General features: G+C 34.4%; 1 protein-coding gene across 2 annotated transcripts; it reads right to left on the bottom strand.

Moving 5' to 3' along the window:
• Window positions 1–862: 862 nt before the first annotated feature.
• LOC118282050 (senecionine N-oxygenase) lies at window positions 863–9,886 on the bottom strand. 2 transcript variants are annotated; one of them, XM_035602941.2, is made up of 8 exons: window positions 9,427–9,886; window positions 7,555–7,745; window positions 6,230–6,368; window positions 5,617–5,788; window positions 4,903–5,178; window positions 4,438–4,601; window positions 3,091–3,234; window positions 863–2,349 (listed from the first exon to the last, which is right to left on the bottom strand). In XM_035602941.2, the coding sequence occupies exons 1-8, from the start codon at window positions 9,496–9,498 to the stop codon at window positions 2,149–2,151; spliced, it is 1,359 nt and encodes a 452-aa protein (XP_035458834.2). In that variant the 5' UTR covers window positions 9,499–9,886; the 3' UTR covers window positions 863–2,148. The 2 variants fall into 2 exon arrangements, with proteins under 2 accessions (XP_035458834.2, XP_035458835.2); XM_035602942.2 differs by lacking the exon at window positions 9,427–9,886 and adding an exon at window positions 8,312–8,539.
• Window positions 9,887–16,681: the final 6,795 nt, after the last annotated feature.

The following is a 16,681-nucleotide window of genomic DNA, read 5'->3' as shown; positions in this document are numbered from 1 at the left end:
ATAATTCAAGACCAAAATTTGCCAAATCGGTCCAGCCGTTCTCGAGTTTTAGCGAGACAAAGGAATAGCAATTGATTTTTATATATATAGATTAGATTTAATTTTACTATTGATTAAAATGAGTACAAGTCTTTAAAGACCTTAATGCTTTTGCCATAAGGTCGAATTCGAAATGAGATTATTAAAACGTACCTAAAGTGTGAGTGTTGAGACATGAATGTTTTTATTGACGAGGAAAAATAGATCTTACCTATATTGATTTTAGGTAGATATTTTAAACACACTGACTTTTATTAATACAGTATTTTTTTTTGTAATCTTTTTAATTGACTGTTACCAATTATAACAATTACCTGTGTAAGGATTTATTATTAATTTATAAGTACAAATAAACTACTTATTCCATTTTTGTTGGTTTTAGTATCTATATTTTTTTTTATTACAAAATTACTTAATAGTGGAGATTTCAAACTCATCATTTGCATTTTCCAATATTAAACCAGGCAGTTGCGTGACGTTTGCCGCGTTGTCGTCGCTGTCGAATATCACGTAATGCTACTCATGTATATGAGCCCCTAACGTGGCTTGAAACTAGTCGAGTTTCCTCGTTAGTTTACGTAACCAACCTGTCCTAATCTGTTAAGGATTTTACACCTCGTTGTCGTCGCTGTTGAATATCACGTAAAGCTACTCATGTATAATGTATATGAGCCCTCAGTGTAGCTTGAAACTAGTCGAGTTCCTTCGTTAATTGACGTGACTAACATGTCCTAATCTGTTAAGGATTTTACACCTATTAAACTTTGTTAAGGTTGCTGCAGGATTATTTAGGTATATAAAGGTATTTAAAAAAATACAATGATTGTACTTAATTAATGTATTATAAAAAATAAATTATTAATTATTTAATTTGTACATTGGTTGTGAATTAAGTGCACTTCTATGTAGGTATTTTTACATACAATACTATATAATTCTAATATAATATTTTTTATCGTGAAATATAAATTATGAATCTCTTGTATCAAGGCAAATACATTTTTATTTTTATTAGAATTAGAGCTTATTTTACATTAAAACTCTGTGTCTTAAACTACAGTGTATGTAAGTACATAGCTTAAAATAAGTTAATCTTTTTTGGGGTAAAGCGGGGAAAAACGAGCAGACATTTGTTGGTAAGCAATCGGCGGCGGTCATAAACACCCACAACACCAGAGGAGGTAATTAAAAATCACGACTAACTCTTCGCAATCGCGGCGACCTCGCCTACTCTGCGCTGTGACAGTAGGCTCTCTGTGACTCCAAACTAGAGCTTTTCTCCAATAATGTACGTGAGTAAACCGATTTTTAGTTAATTTAGCATGTCTCACGATAATTGATGTTATAAAAATTTGGGAATAGGGAATATGCATAAAAAATAAAATGGCCTGATTTTTTTTCCCTAAGCTTTTAAGGTCGTAGTATTACACTCAATTCGTTATTTCCTGATTTAATATGCATTTAATTATTTAAAACATAAATCAAAAAGTGAAAAATTTACGCGCGTAATTCAAATTTGTAAAACGCCTCGTGACGTCATAGGGCACATTATCGTCCTGTCAGTCAGTCACGTGTACCAACTCAACTGTCTGTCAAAGTGTCAACTCATGGTAGAGGTACAGCTTGTGTTTGAGAACTTTGAGAGAAATTGGTTGTATTGCTATACTAGCTTAGTTTTCTAAAATATAAATATCAAGAAATATTAAGCGTCATCAATAGCAATGACGGACAACGGTTTTGTGAAAGCACAGTCGGATAATCTTCCAAAAATAGATGCATTTATGATGACCACATATTTTGCGTCAAACCCAGATTTTACATCTGCTGAGGTTAAAGGAGTAAAAGCTGCAAGGTAATTATTGTCAAACATGGCATTTTTAAGCTAGTAAATCTGTTTTTATGCATACGTGCACTTATTTCAAAAAATAAAAAAATTGTCTGCATATTCCCTATTTGAGGATCGGGAATGCGGGAAAGGGTGGATTCGGCCTAATCTTTTATCCTTTAAAGCTTGTAAAGTAACATTAAAACTAAGTCTGGCTGTCCAAAGCCAAGGCAGTCTCATTATGTGACCGCGAGTAATTAGCTACTATAGTGTTGATGTAGGTACTATAGACGTAACCCTCTCCTAACAGCCGGGTCTTCAACATGTCGTACAAAGTTCTCGTCATCGATGACAGTGTACACGTAGTTCCTGTATGTGTACAAGTTGTCCAGCTTCGCCTGCATGTCCTGGGTGCGGATCTTGAACATCACTGGCGGTACTCGCTGGATGCCAGACTCTTCTGACAGCTCAGCGTAGTATTGGTCCTGAAATTGTTGAGTAACTTATTAATTGGGTACTATCCTCGGTCAAAAATAAATTATTACAACTGTTCAATACAATAAAATATTAAAAAATAATCATACTTCCATTCATACTTTTGATAAACTATTTAATTTTCGAATTTTTCTAGCAAATTTTCTAGAAATAAGTCGGCTATTTGACGTCAAAATCTGATGACGTCATAATTGTATATTTCATACAAAATTCATAGAAAATATAGTTTTTGACGTTTCGAAAAAAGTTTTGAATTTGACTAGTAGGAAAGTAGCCTATTCTATGTATGGAAAATATATTTTTATAGTATGGGAGCAGTAAGTACCTATTTAACATGGAATTTATTAATTCTATGTATGGAAAATGTATTTGTTTATTGTATAGGAGCAGTAGGTATTTAAGACATATGTGATGTGATTGGATTTGTCCAGAAAATTAATAACTAGCGATAGTGCTAGTAGGTACAATGTTTACTGAAGTTGATTTGCGATGCTTCTGATACAATTATTATAAATTAGGTATCAAACGGGTCCTAATTTAGACTAAGCTATGACACAATAGTCTAGCACATAGGTACGCATATCCTTCTTTTCCAAAACTGAAGCCAATCTAAGTGAAGAAGACAGCCTTTGGGTGTTGTTCCTCACACTAAGCAAATAAAGTATACATAGCGCAACAAGTCTATAATATAAAAACATGCTTTAAGAATGTGACATAAATACGGTACTGACCTCTTTCTCAGCAAGAACATGTATGTATGAGGACGGCAGTCCCTTAGACCGGATAGCGTTCATCCTCTTCTGCCACTCCTGCATCATCTCCTCTTGCGGCGGGAGAGTGAAGTTTCCCTTCACTATGGCGGTAGCGTAACGTGCCTGGAAATCGAGAGGATCAATTTAACATTGATACAATATTTTTTCGGATTGAACTTTAGTGATAGACCAAAAGTTCTTTACTGTAGTGTCTATAGTCAATCAGAACATGTTCACTATTGCTTGTGTTCATCCCGTGAATGCCTTTCTTATCTAACTTATAGTTATGTATAGATTCGACTACACCGATTACACACATTAGCAGCCTATAGCCGTCACTGTTTACCAAAGACCTCTTCTCACACGGAGATAGTTTGAGTATTAATCACCACGCTTGCTCAATTCGGGTTGGCGATTTCAAACTTATAATTAGAAACTAGCTTTCCGCCCGCGGCTTCGCCCACGTGTAATTCGGTTATATATAGCGTTTTTTAATGATCTCGACAGGGCTTTTTCTTCCACAGGCTGAAATCTTTTTTTTAAGGATGGGAAATCATCAAATGACCTCTCCCGCTCTGGGTGGAACGGAAAGGAGTGTCAGACTTTTACTGACTAAAACCCACCTCGTTCCTTCAGTTGCCCTTTGCGTTCCGGGGCCACGGTATCTCGTTAGAACTTTCCCGCAGCCCCGGCTCAGTTTATCCAATTGACATTTCAAAAATCCCTTCTTAGTGCTCACTTATGTTACTAAAGGAACCTCTGTTCAAAATCTCAGACTCCTATACCGAGCGGTTTCGGCTGTGCGTTAATAAATCAGTCACCCAATCGCACCCCTAAATCACGATTGGAGGGTAGTTTGAAAAAACTTATAATGTCAAACATATTTACTTGCATGTATGTACGTGTTCTATGTACGTGTTCATGCCAAGTTTCAAGTTTATAAACCCAAGGAATAAGATTTTTCATAGAAACGTTTTTACCCCTTTTCCCCCCTTGGGGGTTGAATTTCCAAAAATCCTTTCTTAGTGCTCCCCTACATATCCCAAGGAACCTACATTCCAAATTTCAGCTGTCTACGACCAGTAGTTTCGACTGTGCGTTGTCTGTCAGTCACTCAGTAACGGAAGAGTTTTATATATATAGATTATAAGTCCTGGTGGTCTACTCTAATTCAACGAAAAACGAAGTTTAGTCCGAAACTTCGCAAATTTCGTACTACAATTCCATTTATCCCTCATGAGAAGCGGGTGTCTTAAACCTCCGGGCTGCCATGACATTCTGAATGACTGATTTATTCTTGGTAAGAACTAACAAAAAGTTACTAACCTGAGCGTCCAACGCGACCACCAAACACGCCCTGACGATCAAACCCATGAGGATCATGGAAGGCTGGTTGATGTTCACCATGTACCTGTACAGGGGCACTATGCTTTTGGGGCTCAAAGTCAAGCCACTGGACTCGTCTAGGAATGGAATGTCATACTGGAAACCTGGAGAATGGAGTAAGCGAACATTAAGCATGTTTTTGATCAAATCTGTTATCTATAGAAAAATGTAGCTATGGAATGTTTGATTTTCACAGGAGGAAGAAAAATACGAGATGTCAAAATGTATCAGAAAAGTTATAAGCCTTTGTATTTGGTGTACGATTTACAAGCCAAATCAAATGGTTTGAGCTAAAAGTGTGAGAGAAGCTTTCAAAAAGTAAACTAGCGTCTATAACGGGTCTAGAATATTGGTTAGGTTTTTGCTTTAGACCATTTTTCTTCTTTAATAACCATTTCAACTTACCAGTACAATAAATGACATCATCAATCTCTTCATAACTTCCATCTTTGAATATGACACCAGTTTCAATAAACTCCTGAATGTCAGGTTTCTTATGGTAGTGTGGGGGGAATGGCGTGGTGAAGTTGATCTTGGAGTGATGACTATGGATTAAGGTCTTAGCAACTTCGGCTACATCGAGGCCAATGTCCATGCCAGAGGGACCGGCCCCAACAACCAGGACACGACGATTTCTGTACGGTTCTGGCTCTTTATAGTCGTGACTGTGAATTATTTTGCCTGTAAAAGAATATTAGTCTTTAGTTTTTGACTGCACGGTTGGCGCGGTGGCTGGGACTGGCTGCCGCGCAGCGTGTAGCGGGTTCGATTCCCGCACGGGGCAACTTATTGTGAGATCTACAAATTGTTGCTTCGAGTGTAGGTATGTGAATTTGTATGTTTGTAAACGCAACTACGACACAGGAGGAAATATTAGCGTGGCTTTTTTTTAAGAGAAAAGTTGAAAAGGCTTGAGATAGGCTTTTCGATTGGTAAATCAGTAGGTATCTTAAAAAGTATTGATAGTGCCTGATGTATGGTATTATTGCCTCTGATTGTTGGAAATTAATAAATCATTAAATGCCACTAACTTGGGGTACCACTATTCTTTTTGGATAAGTTAAGCTGCTATTACTGAAAGATTTTTTTATGATGATTTAGTTAAAGTACTGAAGTTACCTTTAAAACGATCTTCTCCAGGTATGTTAGGCATATTCGGTTTGCTGAAATGTCCATTTCCTATTATAACGTAATCGAATTCATCTTCAAACGTCTCGTTGGTTCGAACGTGTTGATGTTTGACTCGCCACACGTCCCCCACTCTTCTAACTAGGAGTACATTGTGTAAGAACTGCAAATGTAGATAAAACATTATTTTAATGTTATGTGCGTTTTTATAAAAATATGACCTGTTTCGCCACTTAAATATTGAGCTTTAACAATTATTTAATTTATTTCGTAATAATATATATAATATTTTTAAATGTTTCGGAGTTGGTGGATGACTAAAATGGATCAACCATGACAGTATGATGCTCGCAGATGACGGTTTAAGTATAAGAGACTAGTGGAGAACTAACTGCTTTTTTAAGCGGGTAAAATCATCCAATGTCTTCTCCCGCCTTGGGCGAGCTGACTAAAAACCACCCCATTCCTAGGAACTCCGGCTTTTTGAGCCGGAACTCCGGTAAACCCGCTAGGTAGTTCGCAGCTCCGAATTACTGATTAGAAGCTTAGAATTTGAAGAATCTTAAGAAAGATTATGGTTAAGATAAATGATGTAGTTTCTCACCTTAATACGATCGAGTACATTGAAATGTTTAGCATAGTCTTGCAGGTACTGGTAGTAGTCTCGCCAACTGGGGAAAGACGGGAGGTGTTCTGGTAACGGAAACCCTCTGAGTTCCATTGTAGGTTTCGGTAAATTTGTTCTGAAACAAGAAAAGTTAGTTTATTTTATAACACGCTAAACGTCTTGGGGTAAAAACGACTGAAACTAATTCTATGATTTAGAATGAATTCTATGAGTAGGATGATAATTAATTCTATGAGCAATTTTTTCCGTGAAATAATACAAGGACCTGCTAGGTTGTTGTGTAATTGTCAATTCAAAACATTCGGAGTGAGTACGATCGCATTCTCGGGAGTCATTGGTCGAGATTATTCTCACAACCAAGAAGAAATGGCGATCGAGCTCACTCACATTACAGAATGGCCTAGCTGAAGTAGATTAGTAGAAGTTTTAGAGCTTTGCTGAATAGGAAGTTACGTTATTTTGAGGAGGAATTATTAACTGATGGTCTGAATTTGTTTTTATTTCGTTATGTACACGCAGTAATATCCCTTTCAGATTAACTAAGAGATATTTCATTAGGATTTTATTTAATAACTAAAAATTGTTTCAGCTCTTCAAAAAAATTACTAACGGATCGATCCCTAGTTCTCTTAATATGCATTGAACATTTTGAATGCTACAAAACCATGGCGTTTTTGTATTCATATGTTAGTAATTCATACAATATAAAGTAGTTGTGGCAAAGAACAATTATAGTTTATTTATTATCTCATAATATATAAGTATTTATCGGCACATTATCTTATTATTTGCAACATGCCGCGTTCTAGAAGCTACTAACTTAATATCTGTACAAATTTGATAGCGCGCCATCTGTTTGTTTTGGTAAGAAACAAGTCAACACGGTATTGTTCAAGTGTTTGAATTGTTTTGATTGATTATTATAATTATTATACAACTATCATTGTGAAGCCGTTGTAGGTGTTATTTACATTGAATCAGATTATTTTATAATAATGCACTGTGTGTTACGATTTGTTGTTTAAAAAAGTATTTATATCATTCTTTGTAAATGCACCAAACTGCGAAAAAGGACATCTTTAATTTATTGTGTACGTACAGTAATTTAGTGATGCTCTAAGTATATTGGGTTGTCTTAGTTTTGACAATCATACTATTGAGATTGATATACGCCGATCGATATAAAAAATATCACGAAAATAAATAATGTATAAGTACATATTTATTGAAATATATTGTTCGTTTAATTAATTGAACTAACACTTGATTTGACTTCCTTTACAACAACTAACTTGATTTACCTTAAGTTTTTGTACATACTAGTGTGTAGAGGCAGACCGTTCTCGTCAGTGCCCACTCGAGGGTCGAACCTCCACGTACCGCCGACATATTGAGTGGACTCGTAGACCGTGAACTCAATCCCTTCTTCCTTCAAATATCTGGCTGCAGAAATGCCTGCTATACCAGCACCGACTACACAAACACGTTTTGTCTGAAATAACAAAAAAAAAGGACATAAGGAGACGCTCACCCCTGACTATTACATGGGACTTATAACACAAATGGTGAAAAGTTAGTGTACATTGTATACAAGCATGCCGTAATTTACACCTCTCCCTTTGAGGATAAAATAACGTTGTATAAGGACTTATTTAATTGTCCACCATCATAAATCAAGTAAAAGACACAAATAATATCATAGAGGAGATTTTTCATATTTAAACTCATATAAACATAACGTACATGTATAAGTAGCTTGGTAAAACGATAATACTATCGTAAGGATACAAGAGAACAATATGTCATTCATTTTTAAAGTACTATTATTGTCAATCAAAAGTTGTTTTAGAACATAAATAATAATAATAACGCACTCCGTAAACGAACACGTTAGTGTCACGAGCGTATTGTTTGCTTCTATTAGCTGGTTGGATAGTTATTAAGTGAAATTAATTTATTAAATAAGTATATAATTACGTACACTTTAATAATTTACATTATAACAAACAAAATTACACAATAAAACACATGAATTGCACAAAAACACCGTGGTCTTACCATGATAAATTTTATTTGTTAAACTAATATGCCACTGTTCGCAGTTTTCGTTCACTTTATGGTCTATTGACATTTAATCTTAATTTATTTCGATAAGTTTGAGATAAATAGCGTCACACAGTCACACGTTTTTTTATCAAAACAGAATGTCATGTCTGTGGTTGAGTATGTTTTACTGTGGCACTTTAGACTCGCACAGACAACGGCGACTAACTAACTGAAGACGAAACGACGCAAGCGCCCCAATGATATTTAGTTTTCGCACTTATCGTCTGTTATCAAAACGAAAGTAGTGTGTAAATAACACAGCAAAATCCAGAGTCATCTTCATGTACACTTATCTATAGACTTAAGACTGCCATTAAGTGTTAAAATTATTAACTATTTATACTTATTGTTAGTAACGTAATATACGTAGGTATGTACATAGTTAGGTATAGGTATCAGCTGATACCACCACTATAGATAATACAGTTAAACAAATTATTATTGTTGACTTTTAAAATAAATTTATCTCTGAATACTAAGGTATATTTTAATACCAATGGTGCATATTATATGATATAGATACTAATATAACGTTTAAAATCTTTGTTACCTACTAACAATATAATGGACAAAATGTAGTCTATATCTAATAATAAACGAGTTTATTATAAGATATTATCAACATCATCATATCAGCTACAAGACGTCCACTGCTGAACATAGGTCTCCCCCAATGATTTGAAATGGATGATTTATTATTATATTCAAAATGAATTAAGAATAAACATTGATAGGTTTTGCGTCTTTTTAGTCTAGTTATATGTACCGAGGTTTATCATGTTAGCTATAAATAAATATTTGGTTCGTAGATAAAACTTACGATTTCTACTACATTCTGAACAATACTTGTTTTAGATATAAATTAACATGTGAATTGAGAAGCATGCTTCCTAAACGAGGTTATCGTTATCAAGTAGGTGTAGTATAGTTTGATGGATAAATAAATATATTATTTTTATTAAAAGCATACGATTTCAAATCAACTCTCTAAAACACCACCAATAGAAAATGAGTTGATTTCAAATTGTATCAAGAAAAAGAAGTAAATGTCACATAAAATCCCTTACCTTAGCTACAGCACTATAACTTAAACATATTTGGAACACCACAGTGAAAATAAATATATATTTTCTATACATTTTTACTAAAAATAATTAGAGCACACGATATAGAGAGGCGACCCACTCTAATTAATTTATACACTGACCGACGCGATGAAGATACAAGTTCAATGCGTATCGTTACCCGACATTAACCTCATTATATAACAAACTGGAAGAGGACAAATACAATTAGGTATATATAAACATATATTTGAATCACAAATTTTATCTCACAGTATGTATTAATTATTTTGTTGTTATATTTATATATTCGATCACGGGTTTTTATTTCGCAACATTTTTTGACTGTCGAGCTCGAAATTGCTCAATGATTACAATTTTATTTTGTGTTTTACAAAATCGAAAACGTAAGTCTGAGTACTAGTTGTAAGGTTCTGTACGTGTTAAGAGTTCTAATGAAATAGCGTCGAGAACACATTGTGTGGCTATTTTATATAAATTCCTTTACAAATCAGGTAACATTCTTATGTTTAAAGGTCTATAAATAAATATTTGCCAATACCTAAATAAATAAAGCGAATGGAAAAACATCTTAACCAACTAAACTAATAATTTACTTACCTAACAAAGAGTTTTAAACCGAACAGATAAAATCCATTTATTAATTATATATCAAACAACTTTATCAAATTTACCGGCCCCTAAAAATAGCTACATATTGCCAAAATTTGGAGTCAATGACCTCAAGAACATGCCTAGTGACGCGACGAGTATACTTATAGAACAAATTGTACAATGTACATATACAAATACTTTAACAATGTGTTCAGAATAAAGAATAGGTAATGAGCCAATATCACATCTATTTGGTATAATTTTGTAACAAGAATTTAGTAGTATATCGTTTAATTTCAATATGATTATGGAAACTAATGAAAGTAATTTTTGTTAGTTTGATAATTAATTTATGCTAAAAAATAATTAGTAGGTATGTGTAGCTTTATGTTACTTGAAGTTGTCCTGAGTAGTGTTGATTCTGATTTCTAGGAATAAAATAGATCTACATATATTGGGTTGTGATATTTCGCGGCGCGGGTCTAAAAATTTCGTGAAAACTGACTGAAAACTGACTGACTGTGACTAAAAGCCACCCCGTTCCTACTCCTGGTTTTTGGACCGGAGTCCCAATAACTCGTTAGGCAGTCCGCAGATATAATAATACTTAGGGATGTATAATACTTATATTACTCAGATTGGGTGTATTAATTTCTTCTTTTATGTGAATAATATTCGTATTAAATACATTTATTCTGACTTGACTATTGTGAACATCCTGTATGAGTGAAGTATACAGTTGGGAAGTTCGGTACGATATTGTTGGAAATCCCAACTGTCAATGTTTCTTTTTAATAAAAGTGTTAGGTAGGTATATTATCTAAACAAAATAGCAAATTGAGGAATAAAAGCAAATAAAATAGCATAATTATTGTTTTTATATCAAAGACAAGGAAATTAACAGATTTGAACTGTGACCCCTCATGTGACGTAAGTATTATTAGGCCATTAGCCATCTATCTACGATAAGAAGAATTCCTGAATAAAAGTATCCATACATAATTGACTATCACCCTACGATTAGAATTAGATAATGTGGATAATTATTTTCGTGATACACCAATTACTGTTTCATGGATTAGGTAAAGATAAAGATACCTAAATTTATTTCTGAGCACATGGTACACTGAGATCTTACATTTAACATAGAATCACACATATGTACTACCATTTCTGGTGTAGAAGTATTAAATAAGCTAAGTCCATGCAAATCTTAGACATTAAAGTAGTTTTAATTTGATACAATTAGGTGTTGTGTGTGTGAAAATAATTTTGTAAGTCACGGAACAGTAGAATCTCTTTTTAGAACTACCTTTTTAAAAGATAAAACGTAGATAATAATTATTGATGAGACCTGACTTCGCTCGCATAGGTAGCACCGCTAGCATCGCAAGCTTGCATTTAGGAAACATTTTGGAAAACGTGTACTTCGGAAATATATAAATGAAGCCAGAATAGAAGCTAGATAGCAAAGAACTATATACAATAACTTTATTAATTTGTAAGAAGCACGTAGAAGGTTTAATTATTGTTAGATATTAAGTATTATTTTATCCAGGTTTTGAGTTCTTATTGACTGCGGCTGAGATGTATAAAATAAAATTCACCAATTTCGCATACGATATTAGAAGAGGTCAAAGTTCCATCTCTTCAAAGTTGGCCTTCATAAGTGTGTAGTGCCTGCCCTCTATTATGAGCCCAAAGAGGCGCAAATTAGATTTGCAAGGGCCTATTCGATGCCGACAACTGTATTATATTTTAAATTGACCATGAAAAAGAATTTGAGTGGAACTTTTTACTCCAGTACTGACGAAAATGTCAGAAGCAAAATGGATTTTCCCAATTTAAGTTTATAACTTTCCTGTAATTGTTTGTCCTTATTTTCTCAGAAGGTGGCTACGTGCCTTAAAACCACATTAATATTTACCTAGTTATATTTGTGAAAATATAACACTTACTTATTAATTTTGTGGTTACATATTTACATAAGAAAACATATTAAAACTCCAGGTACCTAATTCATGCATTGTTTATGAATCATGCATTGTAAAAGGCTTAGATTTAGATTTTTCATGTAATTATCATTAGTCTGACTATCTAGTTGTATAAATAATGACCCAAAACATAAATGTGAAAGGCTGCCAAGTTCGATAATATTGGAATGCTTCGCCTATAAAAGAAGTGAGATCTAAATAAGTACCAAGTTCCATTTACACAGACCTCAGTTAAAAATGATATAACAAGTTGGCAAGTTTTCACACACTTTGAAATAAACCTACTAAACGCAATGAGTCAAGTATATAATTTTCTATTAAAACTTGCCAAGTTATATCATTTTTAACTGAGGTCTGTGTATGGAACTTGGTACTTATTTAGATCTCACTTCTTTTATAGGCGAAGCATTCCAATATTATCGAACTTGGCAGCCTTTCACATTTATGTTTTGGGTGGGATTTGATTTATTTTTGTAAGGTTTTACTTTACTTTGACTAAATACAAACCTTCGTAACGAATTTTAGGTCGGTACGACCATTGGAAGATATAGATATTTTTTTTGTTTTAGTTCCTTAGGGGTATGAATTTACACCTTCATTATTTTTAAAACCGACTCACACTTGGCCATTTTCAGATTTTTTCCTTTACCTTGACCTAAAGACCTACCTCCATGCCAAATTTCAAGTCAATACAACCATTGGAAGTGGTCTAGGTTTTTGATGAGTGAGTGAGTGAGTGAGTCAGTCAGTCAGTCAGTGAGTGTATAGTAAAAATAGCGATTTTCTGACGTCAATATCTCAAGACCTACAATGGGTACATGAATGAAATTTTGTATTTTAGATAAGTAAGTAGATCTCGACATATACTAGAAATTTCATATGCGTAGATAAAATAGATTTTGAGTTATAGGTGGGTCGAACTTGGCCCGAAATGGTTCGTGTAATATAACCCACGGCCGGTGTGTCGGTTTTTTGCTCGAACTTGGCGGACACACTGCCGTGTGTCTAGATGAAGTAGTTACCTACAATAATCATGTAAGTAGGTAGTTACATGAGTAACATCATGTACCTGTGCAGTTTGCTAAAATGGATGACGCTATTGTCATATACTGGTATTGGGATATTTATATAACTCATTTACATATAGTATAGGCAAGAATAATTCCACGAAATAAATGAAAAAAATTAGACTACGATAAAATCTCAACATTTTTTACTAATCATGAATGGAGATTATTGTATTTCTTTCACGTTATCAACATCTGTTTATTTGCCAAGTACTGTGTTCAGACCCTCGCTAGATTAGCCAGACGGAGTCCGAGGGTCGCCCGAATCACGCCCATGCGCCGAATTCAATCCAAACGTGAATATTATTAGTTTTCATATCGAACTTTAGGACATCAATCACGTTTATCAAATGCGGATAGTTCAGTGCTTATTTTGTTCATTTAATTTAACAATGGAATATGTTTTGGTGGCTTCTGAACTTCTATAGAAAAATATATAATAGTACATATAATATTCTACTTGATGTTTAACTACTGAATTTAAGAGTCACGTTTTACTGGTGCGATAGGTCTGATTAATTACCTACTCGCATCACATGATTTTCCTACTGGCTGTTTCATCTTACCTATTTTGGGTTGAGTCAGAATTATTGTTTGGGTAACAGGTATTAGATTTTTTGAGCCTATTTCACAATGTCTAAATTATTGGTCGCTTAACTGAGACGTAGTTTTGACACATGTTGTATGAAAACTTTGTCCAAATTATCCGTCAGCGTATAGTAATTAATTGTATACGATATTGCTTTTTAAGGGAAAGTACTTCAACTAGGGATTAATTATTATTGGCAACCTTTAAGATATTATTTGTTTCTTTACTAATTACGCATGCTGTAGGTTTTTTTAAGGTATAAACGAGCAGACCTCTGTAGTATCACTCCGGTAGATCCGGCCCATTGGTGCCGAGGCATGGTTCTCCCATACTTATACTTACTAAGTAGGGTAAAGAACTCCCTATATTCACAACAAATACTTACTCCATAGTATAGGTAACTAGGAACCTATTAGCAGTTATGTATAATGCAAATTAATACCAGGAAACAGAGCAACATCATTATACTAATTATAATGCAGAGCGCAATTCAATATGTTTTTGCAAGTAAGTTAGTAGGTACAATGTTAATAAATAATTACATTAAATGTATTTGATCATTACGCTTAATAGCTTATTTGTAATACACGCTTTCCTTTTCCTTATAAAGTAGGTACTGAGTAGGTACAACAGACCGATTTATTTTTGTGAAAAGTAAAATCCATCATATATTCTACATAAGGATATAAATAAATATTCTTGCTAATTCGTCAAATAATGAACACGTTACGTGACCTCTCAAATACAAAATTTACGGAAAACCACAGAAAATGTGTATCGATACATACATTAGGTATAATTGGAAACTATGTTGGTTATACATTAAAGGAGCCTTCTGCAAACGCAGTAGCAGGCTACATTGTCAGATAACTGAAATGTTTTAAGCCTAAAATCAATACAAAACAGCAATTTTTACCAATCCCTTAATCTAATTCGTGACAGAACGGTCAAGCCCTAAAAAGAGCACATGTTCAATTACGCACTTTGTTTCAATATGGCCTCAAATTCCAATCCTACACGAAGTCTTAATTAAAACCGGAGTAACTGTACAGCCTCTAATTAACCCTGTGTCTGCCGCCGTAGGCTGGAATCATTGGTATTTAATATCAGCACAGTAACACACGTGGCTTATTAACCTGGAATGTACTTTGCACGTCGCCAGGGATGGCTGCTCTACTAAATTCGCTTTTAATTGATAAATACTTGACCACTGGTGTGTGTAATCGAATGTTCATACACATTCCACTCGTTGTTTCAAAGTCAACCGTATTGTTGTTACCATAGTGTTGAGATTGGTGTATCGTGGGTTGTTGTGAGATTGTGAATCAAACACCAGCCCGTGGTCACAGTGAGGAGCATATTAATGGAGAATGTGGGAATAATTTTGTATTATATTGACACAAAAGGTTTGATCGAGTTGAATAATGGATATAATTAGCAAAAATAGTAAACATCGTCTTAGAAGCTCTTTTATTGAAGTTGAATATAATTTAAAAAGACATTACCGACCCCAGGATTTTCTTCTGTGTCGTGGGTGCGTTTACAAACATACACATGACACCTAGACCCGAAGCTACAATTTGTGGATCACGCGAAGATTTGCTCCGTGCGGAAATCGGACCCGCTACCCGTTGCGCAGCAGTTAGTTGTCCAGCCAAGCGTTGTGATTATAGCCCATCGAACATTATTATGTTAGTTCAATTAGCTAACCCTAACTTAACACCTTGACCAAACTGTAGAATTTAAGTTCCAACCATCATGTCTAAACGATTTTATACATCACATAGTTTACAAGCAATTTTTCAGAACCTTTGAGGCCACCTTAAAGTGAATTCTATAGAAACAGATCTATATTTTCTAAAGCGTAAAATGTAACCATTAAAATAATAACAGCGATGCGTGCAAGTGGAAGTTGGGATACCACATCGTTAGCTTTGTCCGGCGGTACAAAGGACAAGTTGACCGGACGGACGGACAGACGAGACGGTGGAAAACATTACTTAACCACCTGCGAAATATATCCTTGTGTCTTTGAGAAAGTCTCTGTGGTAATGGTGGTAATATATTGTTTTATGTTGTGTTTGTTTGTGTTAAAACAGGGTGGAGGAAATTCATACTCCGTCTTTGGTGATGGTGAACTGTAGTTTATGCTACAATAAACTTGTGGAGTGCGGATTTGCTGAAAAACTACAGGAAAATTTTTAACTTTTGTCTTATTATCTCTGTTTTGTTTGTTTTGGGTTCACCCATTGTCAATTATAGTCAGGCGTAGTTTAACCCTTGATATGCGCAGATCCACTCGAGACAATAGAGCTTATTTATATTACTTAGCTAACTTGATGAGCTAGTTACGTGATTGCTTAAACAAATTTTAAGTTCTTTTTAGGTATCATCATACACTACAAATGCAATTATTATGCATGCAAGATTCCGGTGAAAATACCTATAGTAGTATCGTCTATACTACAATGCAAAATAATTTTTAACTCTTACTTAATCTTAATCTCGTCATCTTAAGATTAAATAGGGTTTTAGATAAGACAGGTAATCCACACTTAAACATTCGAAGATAAGTAAGTATGATTGACTTCATAGTTAATACCTACGTACCTACTGGGGAAAGTCAGTGAACCGTGTATTTTTTAATACTTTTTAAAGCAAAATGTAAACAAAATACGTTTCCACAAGCTAATTTCAGAAGGTCTCTTAATAAATACGTTTTAATCTCAATTTCTCTTGTGTTTTTCTTATATTTATTAGTTGCTATCTCAAAACAGCTTCTAGTTCAGTAATAAATAATAAAGTGTGAGTCTGGTGTACGATATTACGGAGGCGGCGGGCGTGCAATTTGTTCCTGTAATAGAAAAATTCCATGGAAATCGCTCGGCGAACGGCCGATTTTGTCTCGCCTCGCCTCGCTCCCGAGGTGAATTCACTTCATGTGGCCTTTTTTCCCGAAGAGACGTGAAATCTTGAATTATTTATTAAAGTTT

Source organism: Spodoptera frugiperda, chromosome 8 (assembly GCF_023101765.2).
Source record: "Spodoptera frugiperda isolate SF20-4 chromosome 8, AGI-APGP_CSIRO_Sfru_2.0, whole genome shotgun sequence".
NCBI classification, from domain to species: Eukaryota; Metazoa; Arthropoda; class Insecta; order Lepidoptera; family Noctuidae; genus Spodoptera; species Spodoptera frugiperda.
This window is presented reverse-complemented; position numbering and strand designations above follow the sequence as displayed.

Excerpts from the sequence above, each read along its gene's own strand:
- LOC118282050 (XM_035602941.2), bottom strand. The coding sequence starts at position 9,498 with ATGTATAGAAAATATATATTTATTTTCACTGTGGTGTTCCAAATATGT. Across the intron at positions 4,602-4,902 it reads TGATGTCATTTATTGTACTG|GTTTCCAGTATGACATTCCA; the intron begins GTAAGTTGAAAT and ends TCCATTCTCCAG. Across the intron at positions 3,235-4,437 it reads TGGTCGCGTTGGACGCTCAG|GCACGTTACGCTACCGCCAT; the intron begins GTTAGTAACTTT and ends CTCGATTTCCAG.